The sequence below is a fragment of the Podarcis erhardii genome (genome assembly GCF_964252035.2).
Source record: "Podarcis erhardii genome assembly, chromosome: 2".
NCBI classification, from domain to species: Eukaryota; Metazoa; Chordata; class Lepidosauria; order Squamata; family Lacertidae; genus Podarcis; species Podarcis erhardii.
Window position 1 is genome coordinate 36,344,392 of NC_138498.1, and position 18,122 is coordinate 36,362,513.

The window sequence follows — 18,122 nt, forward strand, 5'->3', positions numbered from 1 at the left end:
GGTGACTCTCCACTTACCTTCTGGACCCCCCCTCCCATAAATGAAATGCACGTAAATGGGGAGTCCTAGTGGCTTCTCTGTGTATCAGCTGAGCAGCCTCAACAAAGCCCTGCTACGCCTCCAGCTCACAAGGAGACCCTCCCAGGCCAATAGGAATGAAACAGATCCAAGTCTGCTGTTGAGAAAGAGTGCCTAACTTTATTGCTGACGTAATGTGGAAGTGAGATGCATTTTGGAGTGTTTGTGCCCAGTAAACTGGGTGACTGCGCACAGTCAGAAGTTCAGCAAAGCGATTAAGCTTCCCATAGCAGACAAAATGTAGCAGAGGTTGTTTCACTTGGTAGACACAAAACACACTATATACATATTATACACAGTTGCTACAAGAAGGCGTCTTTCTCTGAGCCTAGAGAGGGTTTTCAGCTTTCATCGCACATCCAAGTCATCGCACATCCAAAGTCCAAAGTTACTAATGTCCTGCAACTTCAGTCGACTGTTTCTTCTTCACAAGTTTTTCCAGTTCTGACCAACAATCCTTCTCCACAATTCTTCACCAGCCCAGACTAAGAAATTGCCTTCTTCATATACTCCTATAACCACAAATTAATAGTGTGGATTGTCAACAGCCTGACAATCCAGACACAATGTTTGTTTGACCCATTGATGACTTCCTAGTGACTTCTTGAGTACCACCTAGGGTGTGTTACGTTATATGTTGAAAAGAGCAATAGTTGATTTCTTTTACCTCAGTAATGAGTAAAGTATAAAAACTGCAGTGAATGACATTGCAGACTATAATATTATATGGAGTCATTCTAATGGAAAATAAAACTATTTGTCTCTGAGAAGAGATACTTGTTATCTATCAGAAGCACCTGTCGTCCTATATGTGTTTTTTAAAGAACCTACTAAACATACTTTTTGGTTACCAAGGCTTTGTATTCACATTTTGAATGGAAATCATTATTCACAAATATACTATATACCTATCATTCAAATGTTACAAGATAAAAATACCATTACATGACAGCTTTTAAACAATAAATACTATTGCATAAAAAGGTAAAGGGTAAAGGGACCCCTGACCATTAGGTCCAGTCGTGACTGACTCTGGGGTTGCGGTGCTCATCTTGCTTTATTGGCCAAGGGAGCCGGTGTACAGCTTCCGGGTCATGTGGCCAGCATGACTAAGCCACTTCTGGTGAACCAGAGCTGCGCACGGAAACGTCGTTTACCTTCCCACCAGAGCGGTACCTATTTATCTACTTCTACTTTGATGTGCTTTCCAACTGCTAGGTTGGCAGGAGCAGGGACCGAGCAACGGGAGCTCACCCCGTCACAGGGATTCGAACCGCCGACCTTCTGATCGGTAAGTCCTAGGCTCTGTGGTTTAACCCACAGGGCCACCCACGTCCCAAATAAAAATAAAATAAAAATAAAAATGCAAATACTATTGCATGCCAACTATCAAATGCTGTCAAATATCACAAACAACCAGTGGTTTTCTAACTCTCTTCTGGGACGCTCACTTCAACTGTCCCCTATTCCTTCACTTTAAACCCCATTCCTGAGCCACGCCTTGATGCCTGATTCTCCCCCATCAGCCCCTGAATACTGGGATTGAAGGTGATTTCAAACCTGACGTTTTACCACCCCATGATTGAAATCAAAAGGGAGAACAGCTCCCCTTTGATATCATTAACCGTCAGCTCTTCCTGTCTCTAGTCTCCACATTGTGTCATGGACAGAGAGTTTAGCAATACTCTTCTGTGAGAAGAACAACTGATGTTACTTCAACAACCACAAGAGAATGAGTATGTTATATGGGCACACAGTGTGTTCTTGTGGGACTCAACATTGCCCTTGTGAGTGAACTGAGTGTGTATGAACCTGATGCCATGCACCAGAATCATTTTCAGGGTTCCTCCACAAGAATGTTGTGGCACACAGAGGTTCCTTGGCAGGTGCCAAAGTAGAAAGTGTTCCTTGAAGGTAGGATGCTTGATAGCCACTGTACCATTACATATCAGCTGCCCATGCTGGTAACTAACACTGTACTGTGTTGCATATCGACGCTGCAAAATATAACGGCTGGTTACAACTGAATGCTGGTTACAAGTATATTTGGTAAATATTATTCAGTGAATATCTGGAGGGTATTTTGTGTTTTTGTTTTTAAAAAAAAAACTGGAAAGGAAAATTCATTTTCCCAACCTTAAATACAGTTGACATAATTTTACACACACACACACACACACACAAATTTGTATGCATTTTATACATTTCCACCAGTATATATATATTCGTATATAAATGCATCCAATATACAAATTTTTGTAAGCGATTTCCCCAAATATTATGTATTTCTTGTATGTGATCTTCACTAATATAGGTACACATTTTTGTGTATATGCATTTCTGTACAAATATCTGATGGAGAATGGCATTGTAAAATTCATACAAGTGCAACTTTTCAAAGGTTAGCTGTGTTTTGGTTCACATATTTGTTCAAGTAGTATGAATTAACCAGTTTCTCCTTAAAATGCAAGCTTGAACAAAATTCTCCTCCATCCCTACTAACACACAATGCTATGTCTTTAGCATGCACAGATTAAAAATGGTAGCATAAACTTTGAAAAGAAATATCTGAAGATAAAGATTGCATTAATTCATCCGGAAGCTAGCAATTGGTCAAGGCTCTGTGACACATGTATATGCATTTAAACACATGCTTTTTCTCTCCTGTACTGTGGAATTGTAAGCCAAAGTCAAAATAAACTGGCTTATTTCAGGCTAATCAACAGAAAATAAGTGTGTGCATGCAGGAAAGCGTAGCAATAAAAATGAGCTGATGTAATGAATGTCTGAGAAACAGTTGTCCTTTGTTGCAGAAAAATGACAGAGGTATGTACCATCAGAAGTATTCAGTTTTCACAAACCCTGTCTTCAGACACACCCTATCATTACTGCTAGCATAAATCAATGGCGAAAGAAGAAATCAGAGTGCTAAAATTTAGATGCCTTGGCAATTTAGGCTCTCTGATCTGTTAATCCTGCTTTTCTAGAGCAGCAACAAAGGCTAGAATAAATTAGTGAAGTGGAATGGAGCGAAAAAGTGATTATGCGTGTTGAGTCATCCTTACTTCTTATGGTGGATTATCACTCTCTCTCTCTCTGTTCCACCTTAGTAATTTTCCTTTTAAATTAAGCTTGGACAATTGTGACCTAGTGTAATTTAGTGTAGGTTGTAAACTGTCTGTGGTATTATTGCAAACAGTTATTGTAAAGAAAGCGAGGTGTTGTTTTCTTGTGGGATTTTAAAAACTATTACATGCTGTAATCATAATCTTGTCTTGTTTGTAGGATGCACAGGGAATTTTTATTGATGGGCTGCTATAGAAATATTTAATTATTATATGGATAGATTAGATAGATGATAGATAGATAGATGATAGATAGATAGATAGATAGATACATAGATGATAGATAGATAGATAGATAGATAGATAGATGATTAGATAGATAGATCTAGATCCTTTCAAGGGGGCTTTTCTGTTTCAGGAATGTCACATTTGCTTAGCACTCAAAACAGCAATATATATCAGATTAAATCTAAGCTAAGTCACTGAGCACATGCAATGACTTCCATGAGCCCAACAGAACTCCCACTCCCTCTCCTCCTCTTTGCTCTGCCTCCAGATCTGCTGCGGAGGGTTGTGAAAACCCCTAGAGCAGATGTGGGGTGTGGGGAGAGGAGAGGGAGGAGACATTTTGTTACAGGAGCAGAAGTTGTTCCGCACACACAACTGTATGCAACCAATTGTTCCTGTGCAAAACTTTATTCTCTGTCACTGTCAAAGAAGGTGGGTGGTAATGTTTGGTGAGAGAGGGCACACACACAACCAAGCTCCCATTTTCCTCAGAGATCACTAGTCCTACCAGTTTTTTTGCAGAAACTGGTTTAACCTTTCTCATGTCAATTGCACAAGTTGCTTGCCTCTTGCTGACGCCCCACTGGCTCCCCATCCCTGGAATGAGGAGGAGCCGTTGACGGCAAACACTTGGACACCACCCAGAACTTCAACTGTTGCTTTCTGCCAAATGAGAAGGAATATTAGTCATTACCCATGCGGCCTCCCTGACATGTTGAGACAGCCCTAGAAAGGTATTTGCTTTTCTGAGTTCTCTTTCTGCACCTTGGCCAACAGGCCTAGTCAAGGGAAACTCAACGTATCAGGCAGCTTTGCTCATACTTTGCAATTTATGGTATGATATGTATGGCAAGAAACCACAAAGTATTGAAACTCAAAGTGTTTTGGTGACCCACCTTTCGGATAAAACAAACTAACCCAAGAACCAAAGATCAGCTGGAACGAGATGCTTGTGGCTCATGGAACACTTCCTTGTTGTCTATTTGCATTTTGCCATGTGATGCTTGTTTAGAAATTCTCAGGACTGGCGATAGCATCTAGCATCTTTTCACGGCGCACTGTTTTTGACTCTGCCTCCTGTTTTGGGCTTCCTGCCCAACATTTCCCACAGTGCCCCAGAAAATGTCATCCAGCAATGCTATGTCAAATGCTCTGGGGCATTGTGGGAGATTTAACATGGCAGGCTTGACCCAGGCTCATGCTAGGGGAGGTTCATGAAAGTCACCCTGCTGTGGGTAGGGGGGGCTGCTCAAACTTCATGCTGCCCTCTGCATGTGAGAGTACACCACAAAAGATGTTCCCACGCATACTAAAGTTATCCCAACAACCATCTACCTTCCTAGATTCACAGCCTTAGCAAAACCCATGTAGCAAATTTATCCATCACCAAACTTATATCAAAGGTTTTCCTTCAAAGTGAACCTTTTAATCGTGTTCATTGCCTTGACCTCTTAAGAGGCATGAGCGCAATGTGATTATTAAATCCTAAGTCTGGTAACAACTTTCTCCAGAACAAATACATATTCTGTGCTTGCCTCTGTGTAACTGTCTTCATGGTAATTCACTGATGATTCTCTCTAACTGGCTTTATTAAGCATGCTTGGTGATCATCCAGGATAGGTCAGCAGTTACCTGCATTTTTTAAACTACCACCCCACAGCTTTTTGTGTTTAATCTAGGAAGTATCTTGGCTTTTCTTACTTGCCGTATTTTTCTGTGTATGAAAGACAATGGTTCCCCCCCTTAATTTTTTGAGTAAAAAACGGGGGGTCGTCTTATACACGGTTTTCGGCAGGGTGATCAACAACTCCAAGATTGCCCCAGAAAAGCTCAACAACTTTGGCAACCAAAAAATACTGATTTCTTAATTTAGGGTTAAAAAAAAAAATAGTGGTTGTCTTATACACAGAAAAATATGGTATTTTTAGTTAACCAAATGCTACCTATGCACCCTCTCTCTCAATTAACATTCTGCTTCTGAGCAGGATTTTTAAAATTAAGTATGTTATACTCTTTTATAAAGGTAAAGAAGCTTCATAAATACTCTCTGATACAGACCAAAATTCAAGGCCTAGATGACATCCATTTATACTATGTTGTTTTCTATGCCTAATTCTGGGCTTGTCATTCTGCTTTATTAATAGTTTCTCTACTGTCCTTTTTTTCCCCCAACAGGAAAACATAAGGCGGCTATTAAAATAAAAAGATAAAACGTACTCTGAAGTCCCTAGTGGAAGGGACTTCAGAGTGCGGAATGGCTTGCCACACTGGTGACATCCAATGAAAGAGGAGCTAGCTGACACCTGGAACTACTCGATTTTTCAAAAGAACATCAATTTCATTTTCTGAGTTAAGAACTGAGTTTAAGAACTAGGTGTATATTTCACCTAGATTCCTTGACCTGAAATATTTTGTTATTCTGATACTCTCCCCAGGAAAAAAATGGTTGGGTAGAACATATTCTGTTAGACCATGCCATCCATATATATATATATTCCTCTGTAATAATAAGTGAACCAAGTGGTTTCTTCCATGACCATAAATTTAGGGCTTTCAAGTCTAGAAATGTGCAAGCAGCCCTGATGCTGTCTTCACTGGATTGGCTCAGAAATGAACCTAGAAATTCCCTCTTTAAAAATAAAAATCAATTAGCTTCTAAATCAATACAACTTACTAACAACTTCTGCACACCCATGAGCCTCCTAACTTTCTTGCTCTAACTAATTCAAGTTTAATCTGTACCAAAAAAGGGAAGAAATCCAGAAATAGCTGTCAACTGTTTTCAGAAATGATGACACCTCATTAGAATTTGTATGTGTGACTTCACCTTTCCATGCCACAATAAATGTTGGCATACAACTGTCTCGAGAGACAATGGAGTATGCCTCCAGGGGTGATGTCAAACCACTGGAAACAACTATAGCCATAAATCTGCCAGCATCACACCCCAGCCCACAACAGGTCAGCTGCACAATAATTGTTCATGTGTTTATTCTCAACTCCACCTCACAACAGCTTTAAGAATCACAAACAAGCTCTTCCATGCTAGCTACCAATGCAATCACTTTTGCATTCAGGTGACGGTGCAAATTTGCAATGCACCAAAAGGTTATTAGGCAGAAAAGTTGCATGGGCTACGGATGTGAATACAGGCTTGGTGACATTAATAAAATACAAGCTCCACAAACTGAATGTTGTAGCGATTGTGCCAGGAGCTGGAAGGTTATTAGAAGCCTCAGTTCCTACAAATGACAGCATTCATTTCTTCCTTATTCTTAGGTGAAAAGATCAAGCAGTCTAGGAGCCATGACAGGGCACAGTGATTCAACTTGTCTCAGCTATGGGTGATGTCCTATTAAGTCATACTCAAGAATATGACTGACACTGGATATCATAATGAATAGCTTGTCAAATAAGGAAAAATAAGGACAGGCTTAATTGAGTTAATATTTATGAGGCATTTGGAAGTCACTAAGCATTAGACAGATCTTGGACATACTGCCTTGACTTTTTGAACCAGAAAATCCTTTCGTTTTGGATTCCTATTGAACACCAGCCATCTAAAACATCAACCTGTCTTGGCTGTTTATTTTTTGCTTTGGGCAACCAAAGCTAATTTTAAAAGTCAAGCTGATGACAAAACCAAAGCCAAGAAGATTTTATTGTATTCTTAGCAATTGTCTATGGAGAAAATTAAGACTTTACAAATGAATGAACAATGATTCCAGTGTGCACTGAGTTGATAGGAAAACTCTAGCCATCAGCAATATCTGTCTCCCTATCAGTTCAAATAGAATCAAGCCTGGAGTATATAGATTTTTTCAAGGGACAGCATTTGTCTTTAAAGGGTCACATCACAACTCAGTGGAACACCATGGGTCTGTGCCTCAACTGCTAGAATAAGTATGAGTGACGCCTACTAGGGTAAAAGCACCATATTCAGAAATACTGATCATGACATCTATAAATGATGCAAACTGATAATATTTCCATGGCTTTTTTTGATAATTCAACAGCGGACCATGGGTTTTGCATAGGGATGCAAAATTTCATCAGAAAGAGAAGCAGGATTGGAAATTCTCTCATTGTGAATGTTCATCAATGGTTAGGATCAGAAATCACACAAATGAATGCAAGCAACATTCCTTATCATTGGTCCCCCCCCCCCAAGTCTGCAAATGTTACATTAATGGTTACATTATTCTCTGCATATATATTTTTTTAATGATTCCCTTCCATTGAAATGTACAGAAATTGACTGTTTAATTCATTGCCTATGTTTTGGGCATAGAAAATATATGAAGCCGAACCGTAGTGGAATGGGAATGATGCTGACTGTGACTAACTGAGGATGGGATGGAAATTGCTGCCTCTTACATCCCTAGTTTTGCACGCAGAATGTTCCGGGTTCAATTTCTGGCATTTCCATTTTGTAAGAAATGACCAAGTTCCAGGAGATGAAGAAGACCCTGAAGAGCTACTGCCAGTTGTAGCAGACACTATTGGAATAGATGGAACAACGGTTTGACTCATTATCAGGCAGCTTCCCATGGCCTTCTATCAATGAGGCGTATTTATTCCCTACTGCAGCTATTCACAGGACTCCTCCAAACATTCAGGCATCCCCCATGTGGCTGAAGCTCTCCATAAGGCAAACTATGCATAATCTGAATTATTGCATTATGATACCTCAAACACTCTTAGTGCAGCTTGATTGTGGGATGCACAGAAATACCATGATGGTTTCAGATTTCTTTCATGTATATTCTCTTTTGGAAAGCCAAGACAGAGAGTTAGCAGATCAGTCTGAGGCCCACTTTGCTTTAACAGTGTGACAACATTATGTGCCCTCAGACCATTCTCTGGCCTACACCATGTGTGCAATCCAATCAGGAGGAACACAAACTAAAAAAAGGACATAGTCCCTAAGACAATATTATCAGCAGATACCTCCCTGGAAAAATCATCACACTCGTGCTACTAACCTGCAGCATGTACAAACCTTTCAAATGGCAGCAGCTGCTCAACAACAAAATCCCAGCTGGGCATATAAGGAGAAGAGAGTAAGCAGCCGACAGAGAAGATTGTTCTTAAGTTAAGGTAGCTTTGCATGGAGCCTAAGGACTCCATCTGCCTCTGAAGGAAAGGGAATTGCATGAAGCCATAACATCTGGAGGGCACCACATTGAAGTAGAAAGTGAAACAGGAGGGAATGGACCATTTTGCAGCAGGTGCAAAATGGCAGCCTGCATACCTTAATGTCTGTTGCACAGGCATTTACCACAGGTTGCCCTGATAGAAAAGATGTATCCCTTCCCCACTCTGAACCCTAAAGAATTACTGTTCTAGCAACTCACATAAACATCAAAAAAGGCATCTGCAAAAGGTAAAAATTTATCAAAATAGAGGAAGTGATTAGCCATGGACTTGGACAAGAAAACAGATTACCTTTAACCAGGGTAATTTTTTTAACAACAACCTCTAGAGGTGAGCGAATTGTGCACCCTTGAGAACCACCTGAAAAAAAAAGCACTGCCCTTAACAAGCAAGGATAATTGGGGTCTATGAACTTCTCCTTCTCCAATATTATTCTACCCTCTGCTAACTTGACTTATTGGGCTCTCCTGCTTTGGCCAGTTGACTTGACTTATTGGGCTCTCCTGCTTTGGCCAGTTGACTTGACTTATTGGGCTCTCCTGCTTTGGCCAGTTAGGTGTTTCACTGCCTTGAACGGTGCCTTGTATGCATTATACCTGCAAGAGGAATCACACCCTTCCAAGAGGGAGAAGGGAAATCTGGCAGCCAATGGAAAATGTTTAGCTGTCAGCCTCCTACGCTTGGCCACCACGGAGCAATGGCAGCTATGCCCCTTTGAAGGCTACTTTGTCTTTTAAGAATCCCAGTGGCAGTGGGATGCAACAGAGCACCACAATTTCCATCCCACTACAGGAAGAAAAAGATCAAGCAGGGAAACAGAGCTAGAGCAACGAAAAGCATTGTGGCACTTTCAGACACTTTGAGACATCTCAGTCTCCTATTGAGACAATTCCCAATTGTCACAATAGGAGACAGAGATGTCTCAAAAGACTGTGGGTCACTTGTGCTGGGAATACCACCAGATGTTGAGTTTTTAGGTATGCTCCCAAGCCAAGCCATATTTTTCGTAACTAGTCTCAATAAATAGGGATTTTCACCTTCTCACTTGTACACAGATATTCAGAAGCACTTGCCAGGCTGAGGAGGAGGAAGCCTACTGTGGAGAAGAGACGCCAGTATAGCTTTTGCAGCAGAACACTTGGTGTGTCTGCTCAAAAGAAAAGTACCTCAGAGTTCAGTGTTTACTTCCAACCAGGTGAATGGATACAGGCAGCTGCCCACAGGCCACTTATTCTTTTGGACCTTCCCTTAGGCAAACAATGTTCATTTCCCCCCTTTACTTGTAAGACACCTTGCCAGTTCAGAGGTGGCCTCCTGGCGTCCATGGCACTCTCCCCACTTCTGCAAAAACCACACTTTTAAACTACTTACTTGGGCTGCTTGATCGGGGACCCTTTGCTCGGGGAGCTTCTGCTTGGCGAGCCTTTGCCCACCCCTTTGAACATCTCGGCGGCGGCTGAAGCTCCCCTCTCTCTCGCTGTCTGGAAGGCTGTTGAAGAAAGGGGTGGGTGCGTTCCAGCAGCTGCCTCTGCCTGAGGTTGTCTGTGGAGATGGTATGACAGGAGAGGATGAGAAAGTCTGCAGATTGTTAAAAGCAGAACCTGGGTGGCTCCTCCCTGAGCTGCAGGTGATTAAGAGCCGAGATGGAAACTTGCCTTAAAAAAAAAAAAGGACTAGAAAAACCAGTTTAGGACTGAATGAGTAAAAAAAAAAAAAGCCCAGAGGGAAGGAGTGGGAGACCCCACCCTGGTACTCTGAAGAATGTGCTTCTGTACAAGCAGAGGCAGACCCAGTTCTATTCACACCATTTCTGACAGACATTTCGTACACTGCAATTCCCTACCCCAAATACAATCTACATCTGGGAAATAACATGTGTGCCTGTAGTTACTACATCAAAAGTAGCTTTGCTCATTGCTAGCACACAGGGTCAGGCGGTCCATCTGTGTGGCTGCTGTCCAATCCATGCTGCACCCTCGCTATTTTTATTTATTTATTTATTTATAAATATTTTATTAAGGGTTTTCTTGTTTTACAGTGTGAGTGTAATGCCTCGTATTTTTTTTTCTCCATGTAACATTTTTACAAATCCGTTTCATTTGTTGAGGCATTAGGGGGAGAAGAAAAGAAAAAGAAAAAAAGAAAGGGGGTGGAGGGAGGGGAGATGGATGGGGGTGGGGTCGGGTAGTGGTGTTTCTATTATGCTTAATGTATGTAGAGTTTGGTGTCAGCGTGCTTGTGTTGTTCACTTGTGTTCCTTTGGTGGTGAGAGAGGTTGGGGTTGGCCTAGGGTGTGATTGTTTGTTTGTGATTGGCTGTGGTGATCTTTGTTTTCGTGTGTGAGTGAGGTGGGTGGGTGTTTTGGATCAGGTTAGCCATATTGATTTGTATGCTGTTGGTGGATTATTGTCATTGTCCTGTTGGGCTGTGTATGTGATAAAGGGGAGCCATACCGGGGTGAAGGTGTCTTCTTCTGTTTGTCCCAGTGTCAGTTTCAGTTTATTAGTTAATTTTTCTAGTAGGGCTGTTTCCCATACTATTTGGTACCATTGGTCCATGCTTACTCCTGACAGGTCTCTCAAGTGTCTGGTTATGGTGTTTCTGGCTGCTGAAAGAAGGTGGGTTATGAGTTCTTTGTGGTGTAAATGGGCATTGTTGTCTTGGAAGAGCACCCTCGCTATTTAGATCTACCACTGATTCCTTTCGACAAAAGGAAAATTTCCCAATTAATTCCTAAAGAAAAATGATTTCCATTTGCACCAGGTTAAGTTCAAATCCCCTCCACCCGCCCATGGAACTTGTTGGGTGATCCTGGACAAGTCACTGTCTCTCAGCCTGGCCTACTTTACCGGGTTATTGTGGGAAATTATTTATTTAAATCATTCATTATTCAACAAAACATATGCCCCACTTGCCTGTAAATAAAGAGTGGTATTCCACTAAGATTTAATCAGAGCAGACCCAGTTAAATTAAGGGTTTGGTCTATTCATTTCAGTGGGTCTACTCTGAATAAAACTTGGCCAACCATGACTCAAAACCTCCAACAAAACCAACAAACGTTAAAATTGTCAACAAAAGGCAAAATTAAACATAATAAAAATTCAACATATGATTAACATCAACAGTTAAGGTAAAACCAGGTGTAAAATACATGTCGACTTCTACATGTCTTGATGGGTTTGCCAAATAAAAATGCTTTTAGCAGGTGCCGAAAGGGTGCCGTGATGTCAGTAGGCAGGGCAGGAACTGGGTCTTTAGGGTTTTGCCACCTACTTTTCGAATCCCCCTTCAATATTAGAAAGGTGGCGTGTCTGTTGTCTTTTGGATGTCTACTGAAAACCTTCCTCTTTCAAAATGCCTTTTAAATTGAGATCCTTACCAGACCACATCCGTATTGGAATTGTTTTTAATATGTTTTTATTGCTTTGTCACGTGTACTTTGCCACCCTGGGCTTCTTTGTGAGGAAGGGCAGGATACACACTTAAGAAGGAAGGAAGGAAGGAAGGAAGGAAGGAAGGAAGGAAGGAATGAATGAAATATTCAATTACACTTTCCAGTCCTTTCCCATAGATAACCAGAACAATCACTACACCGCCATGTTGCTTTTGCCGTAAATCTCTTGATCGGCACTCAACTTCCTCCCCCCCCCCCGCATAGTTGCACCGAAATAAACGTTTGTTGGCACTTTACATACAATGTTGTATATACTAAAGGGTGAAGTAGCTCCATGTTAGAGCTTACCTCAGGTTCCTCTCTGCAAGGTATGTGAGCAAACCCCCTGTGGTTATTTGTTTCCTCCTTCTAGCTGGATCATGTCCAGCCAAGATTGGCACAAGAAGTATTTTTTTAAGCACCTTTTCAGCTTTGGCTGTCAAATATGCCTGTGATATGGCTGATGTGGGCGTGCAGGAAAATTGCAACTCATCTCAGATCATGAATTCAAAACATGCCAAGCATCTGAGTTGAAAGGTGCCCTGCTTGCCAAAAACCAAAACACACACGAAGGTGTGGCTTTCATTAAAGAGCAATGATTTCTTTGTGAAGTTGCAAGAAACCATTTTCTGGCTCAAGACTAGAGGGCTGAGAATAGGCTAAAGTAGCACTAGTGTGCTGGCTTTGATCTAAGCGCCAAATTAAAAATTAAAAAACAAAAACCTTTTATTGCTTAGAGAAAGAAATTTGAGCATCCTGCTGACTTCTGGCTGTGAAAGAGGACCGCCCTGATGCATTCAGCACTTCTTTAGTGACTGTCTTCATGTGCTTGGAAATAATCCAGGAGGGAGATGGTGCTGGACTGTTTTGGGCCCTTCCTTGTATTATTAGTCAGGCACAAATTGCTTTAAGCAAGGAGAGACGCTCAAAAGCCATTTGTGCTCAGTGTCTCAGGCATGGGTTTAAAACCTTTCGCATTAGCACAGCCTCAAAGAGTAAGGGGTTCAGTCTAAGATAGTAGTGGCATGGTTTGGGTTTTCTAAAACTTCAATGTGCTGGAAACTCATTGAGAAAGAAAGGGAATGAAGATCTGTGTCATCATGCCCTCTGTCCTCACTCTTCTCTTTATCATCTGGGTCTGACAATATATGGACAGAGTGTTTGGTGGCATGAGGGAATGAAATTATATGCAGCACCCCTTGAGGTTTATAGCATAATCATTCCAATTCTCATATCAATATGGCGTAGGGTAGAGTAAGATCAAAGCCAGACTTGATTGTGTCATGTGTTGTGTAACATATCCATGGTTCCCCCCGCCCTTGATTTTTCAGAGCAATTTTAACTGGCCTACTCAAATTTGTGATGTTGTTTTCATTCTGATTATATTGTGCTTGTTGCCTTATTGCACTGACAAGTCTAATGTTATCAGTTGCTTTCAAAGTTTGAATTATGCACTTTCATATTGTCATTGCATGATGGCTTAATTAGTGCTTGCTGTCATGCAATAACATATTCCTGAGAGCCAGAATATAAAATGAAAATGAAAGAGATACGCAACAGTAGGTGAATGAGCTTGACCCTAACAATTCATTCACTGGAAGTCTAACAGATGCTTCTGCAAAAAGCATACAAGAAGCAACATGATAACTAATAAATGACCCATTCATTCCTTTCATTCCAGTGCATTCTGGGACTCAGAAAGTCCCCACCACATAGCACCCTTTAAAGGTTATTTTCAAAGGCAAGGCAGGTATCCTGAAGACAGAGTCAGGACAACTAGTTGAACTGGCTCAGCTGCAATGTCAGTAACTTTCTATGCACACTGGGCAGAAACCGTTGTAAACAGTACTGGTTTGGCAGGACCTGAGCTAAAATAAGTCTTGGGGTGCTACAAAGAAACCCTCTAGGGCATCCACTGAGTACAACAGTGAAAGGTACAGAGAGAAGGGTGAAAGAATTCCAGAATTCTTGGTGGCTCATTGCTTGTTTTTATTTCTCTCAGGCAAAGATCAAGAAATGTTTGTAGCTGGGATAGGACAGTGGAGAAGTCTTTTGATGGCTGGCAGGCATGGCATGATGTGGAAGCATCAGGATCACAAGAAAGTATGCCAGCAAAACTTCAGGTAGAGACTGAACCTGCCTGAAGTGGTGATGGCATCAGCAGCAGAGTACCTTTGAATGTCATTCTAGCTAGCCGCAAAGAACCCCAGTGGTGCTGCAATAGTTTGCAAAAATAGTTCAGATGTTCCTTCACACAAATACGAAGACTTGCCATCAAACATTATTGTGTGCCCTTACCTGCTACTGCCCAGGATGCTTTGTACATCTGGACAGGACATCACAGAAGCTGGTAGGTCCAATGGCTGTGGGAAAGTTCTGAAATGAAGATCATGAGAGAAGATGTTCAGACATCAATGCTATGGGTGAACTCTGGCTAGTAAAGGTAAAGGTAAAGGTAAAGGTAAAGGGACCCCTGACCATTAGGTTCAGTCGTGACCGACTCTGGGGTTGCAGCGCTCATATCGCTTTATTGGCCGAGGGAGCCGGCGTACAGCTTCCGGGTCATGTGGCCAGCATGACTAAGCCGCTTCTGGTGAACCAGAGAAGTGCACGGAAACGCCGTTTACCTTCCCATCAGAGCGGTACCTACTTATCTACTTGCACTTTGACGTGCTTTTGAACTGCTAGGTTGGCAGGAGCAGGGACTGAGCAATGAGAGCTCACCCCGTTGTGGGGATTCGAACCACCAACCTTCTGATCGGCAAGTCCTAGGCTCTGTGGTTTAACCCACAGCGCCACCCACTTCCCTGTGAACTCTGGCTATCATGAGCTAAAAGGCAATATAGCAAAGATAAATGTTTTCAGCTTCAAATATCATCATGTAAATAGAGACAAGGTGCGGGCAAGGACATGGGTATGGATGGTAGGCAGGCAAAGAGTGCTATAGTAAAAGTATAAATGCTCTGCTGGATCAGGTTAAAGTCCTATTTAATACTGTGTTCTGTTACCACAGTGGCCAACCAGATGCCTGTGGAAAACCCACAAGTATGGAGGGAGGATAAATTCAATTCAGTAGCCATTTAAAGCTGAATCTACCTTGTTTCAAAATTTGCACTTCTGTAAATTTTGCAATGCAGCTCTCCAACCAAGCAATGTTCACAAAATGCAGATATTAGGGGGAAGTGTGCATTAAAATGAATACATTTGTAAAAAATAACTTACAGACACGCTTTATATTAGGAAAGGTTGCTTGCAAAAATGTGTACATTAGGAAAAGTTGCACATAAAAATTATTTATTAGGAGAAATTTGAGCTAAAATGCTGGTGAATTTTCATGGTGTGTGTGTGTGTGTGTGTGTGTGTGTGTGTGCGCTTAGTTCAAATGGCTGCAAAATGTGGAGAACTGAATTCAAGAATGGAAAAATGAGAAATGAAAACCAAAATTGGAAGATCCTTAACCACAAGACATGAACACAATAATATTCTCCCACAACAATATTCTCCCACTAAAATTCTCAGCAAGGTTTATTTCAGTAGGTCTACTCTGAATGGTTGGATTCAACTATTTTTTTTGTTTGGTTGGTTTATTTGTGATGCAACACTTTTTCAGAATTGGTCTATTCTTTCTACAGCATTACAAAGCTGTGTTAGGAGGTCCCCTCAGCTTTGGTATTTCCATAAATATTGACACTCTCTTATCTGCTTTGTTCTTCCTTATGTCAGGCAGTGCACACACACAAAAATAATACCGTACTTCTTATTTATTCCATGATTCCTTTCTCAAACAGGCTTTTCTGTGTTATTTTGAATGCATATAGCAACCAGCAATGTATGACCAGAGTCACAGGGGCACCTAATGTTTATTTTATTGGCCGAGCTCTTTAGTATGTGATCAAACATGCCTTTCAGTCTGGTTGTCTAAAGAAAGAAAAGACTTACAGCTGAGAAGTTTGTGTGTGTGTGTGTGTGTGTGTGTGTGTGTGTGAAGATACTATACAAAGTACTGGGAGTGAGCCAATAGGAATGCTCTGAGTATAATAGGCACAATTCATCCAAATTTAAATGGATTTCTTTCAATGGAAGAGATTTAAACACATTCTTAATGGGGTATGAAAGCATCTAACAACTTAGGCTATTAGAGAGTCTGGGAATGGGAGCTTTTCCATGCTGTAACAATATGTGACAATCTGGACTTTTTACATGGTTAATTCCTGTAGATCATGACATCAGAGCAGTTGGCATAACTTGATATAAAAGGAGATCCCTATTATGAACTATCCTTACCCTGGTACTTAATACTTACTTCAAACGTGACCTGGGAGGTATGAGTAAATATTCTGACTTCCCAGTACTTACTGTAAAGACCAGCACATTAATCCTGTGTTGCCAGCAAAGATTAATTATCACCTCCTACAAGAAAGAATTGAGTTCTGCATAGACAATGACATCTTCCTCCAAAGGTAAGGTAAATGATTCAGGAAACCAGTTAGTCATCTTTAACTAAGGTCATGTCCCTTCAACTTCAAACTTAGCAAAGTAAATGGAATAAAAGACAGGAACTTGTAGGAAATACCGTATTTTTCGCCCTATAGGACACACGTTTTCCCCTCCAAAAATGAAGGGGAAATGTGTGTGTGTCCTATGGGGCGAATGCAGGCTTTCGCTGAAGCCTGGAGAGCGAGAGGGGTCAGTGTGCACCGACCCCTCTCCCTCTCCAGGCTTCAGGAAGCTATCCGCAAGCCGTGGGAGCCCGCGGGAGTTCCCCCCGGGCTCCCCCGGCTTGCGCAGAGCTGCCTCTTATCCCGACGCCCCGGCGTGCTGAGCAGTCGCGCCGGGGCTTCGGGTAGCTCTGCGCAAGCCGCGGGATGGCTCCCACGGCTTGCGCAGCGCTGCTTCTTATCCCGAAGCCCCGGCGCGCTCAGCAGTCGTGCCAGGGCTTCGGGTAGCTCTGCGCAAGCCGCGGGAGGGCTCCCACGGCTTGCGGAGAGCAGCCTGTTCTGGGGGCTGGGGTCGGGGGAAGCCTCGCGCCTTGGGGGGGGGAAATAATTTTTTTTCTTTATTTCCCTCCCAAAAAACTAGGTGCGCCTTATGGGCCGGTGCGCCCTATGAGGCAAAAAATACGGTAAATAATAGTACAAAGGAATAAAACTCTAATAAGACTCAAACATTCAGAAAGACCCGTTCCCTCTCCATAGAGAATAATTGACCCCCAAACTCCAGATTTTCAACAGTTGGGTAGCTTACAAACTCCAATAGGACTCCAACTTTGCTCCTCAACTTTCTCGAGGATGAGCCCTTACTGAACATGGACCAAAGGAATGGGAGAGATCTTTCTGTTGTCTGGCGGGTGTTTGCCTGCATATATTCTTGAAAGTAATATACAAAAATGTACTACACAGTGGTACCTCCGGTTACGAACTTAATTCGTTTTGGAGGTCCGTTCTTAAGTTGAAACCATTCTTAACGTGAGGCATACTTTTGCTAATGGGGCCTCCCGCTGCGCACGTGCCTCTGGCACGCAACCTCTGCTTACATCCCAGGGCAAAGTTCGCTTCCAGGAGACCTATTTCCGGGTTAGCGGAGCTTGTTACCTGAAGTGTTCGCAAGGAGGACGGTACGTAACCAGAGGTTCCACTGTATTAAGGAAGATAGCATCTTTCTGGCTCCATCGCATTGTGCATTTGCCTTATGGGTTGTCATTCTTGCTTTAATGCCTCACTAACTCTAGGCAGACCCTCCCTTTTCAAAGATTTGCCCTGCCTAAAAAACAAAGCAAAGGCACAGATGTTAGTGGAAGCAGAAAAAGAATATTAGATGTGCTCTACAAGTTATTCCTCAGTCTCAGTGCCTCAGAAGCTAAGCCTTCTTGCCTGTGTTCAAAGTCATAGGCATAATCTCACCTCCTGCTGAACCAGGTGGCACACAGCTTATTCCTAGGGGCAAAACATCAACTAATCAACACCACACCCGCCTTTGGAGCCACAGCAGGTTATCAAGCCAGCCAAAGACATGGAAGGAAGCACTGGCAGTTGCGAAAACACAAAGATGGAGGTCTCCACGTCTCTTTTCAATTCCTATTCCTATTCCCATTCCAACTCAG

The 18,122-nt window shown here is 42.1% G+C and overlaps 1 protein-coding gene across 2 annotated transcripts in view; it reads right to left on the bottom strand.

Moving 5' to 3' along the window:
* The window catches only part of EVPL (envoplakin), a 44,712-nt gene extending 27,001 nt beyond the window's left edge, over positions 1-17,711 (bottom strand). The window contains exons 1-3 of one of the 2 annotated variants that reach the window (XM_081850633.1): positions 17,614-17,711; positions 14,321-14,398; positions 9,960-10,130 (exon numbers count right to left, since the gene is read on the bottom strand). In XM_081850633.1, coding sequence (XP_081706759.1) covers positions 9,960-10,130; positions 14,321-14,398; positions 17,614-17,696 — 332 coding nt within the window. In that variant the 5' untranslated portion in view covers positions 17,697-17,711. Of the gene's footprint in view, positions 1-9,959; positions 10,131-14,320; positions 14,399-16,378; positions 16,411-17,613 lie in introns of those variants that run through there. The other variant, XM_081850634.1, reaches the window with a different exon arrangement.
* Between the last annotated feature and the right edge of the window lie 411 nt (positions 17,712-18,122).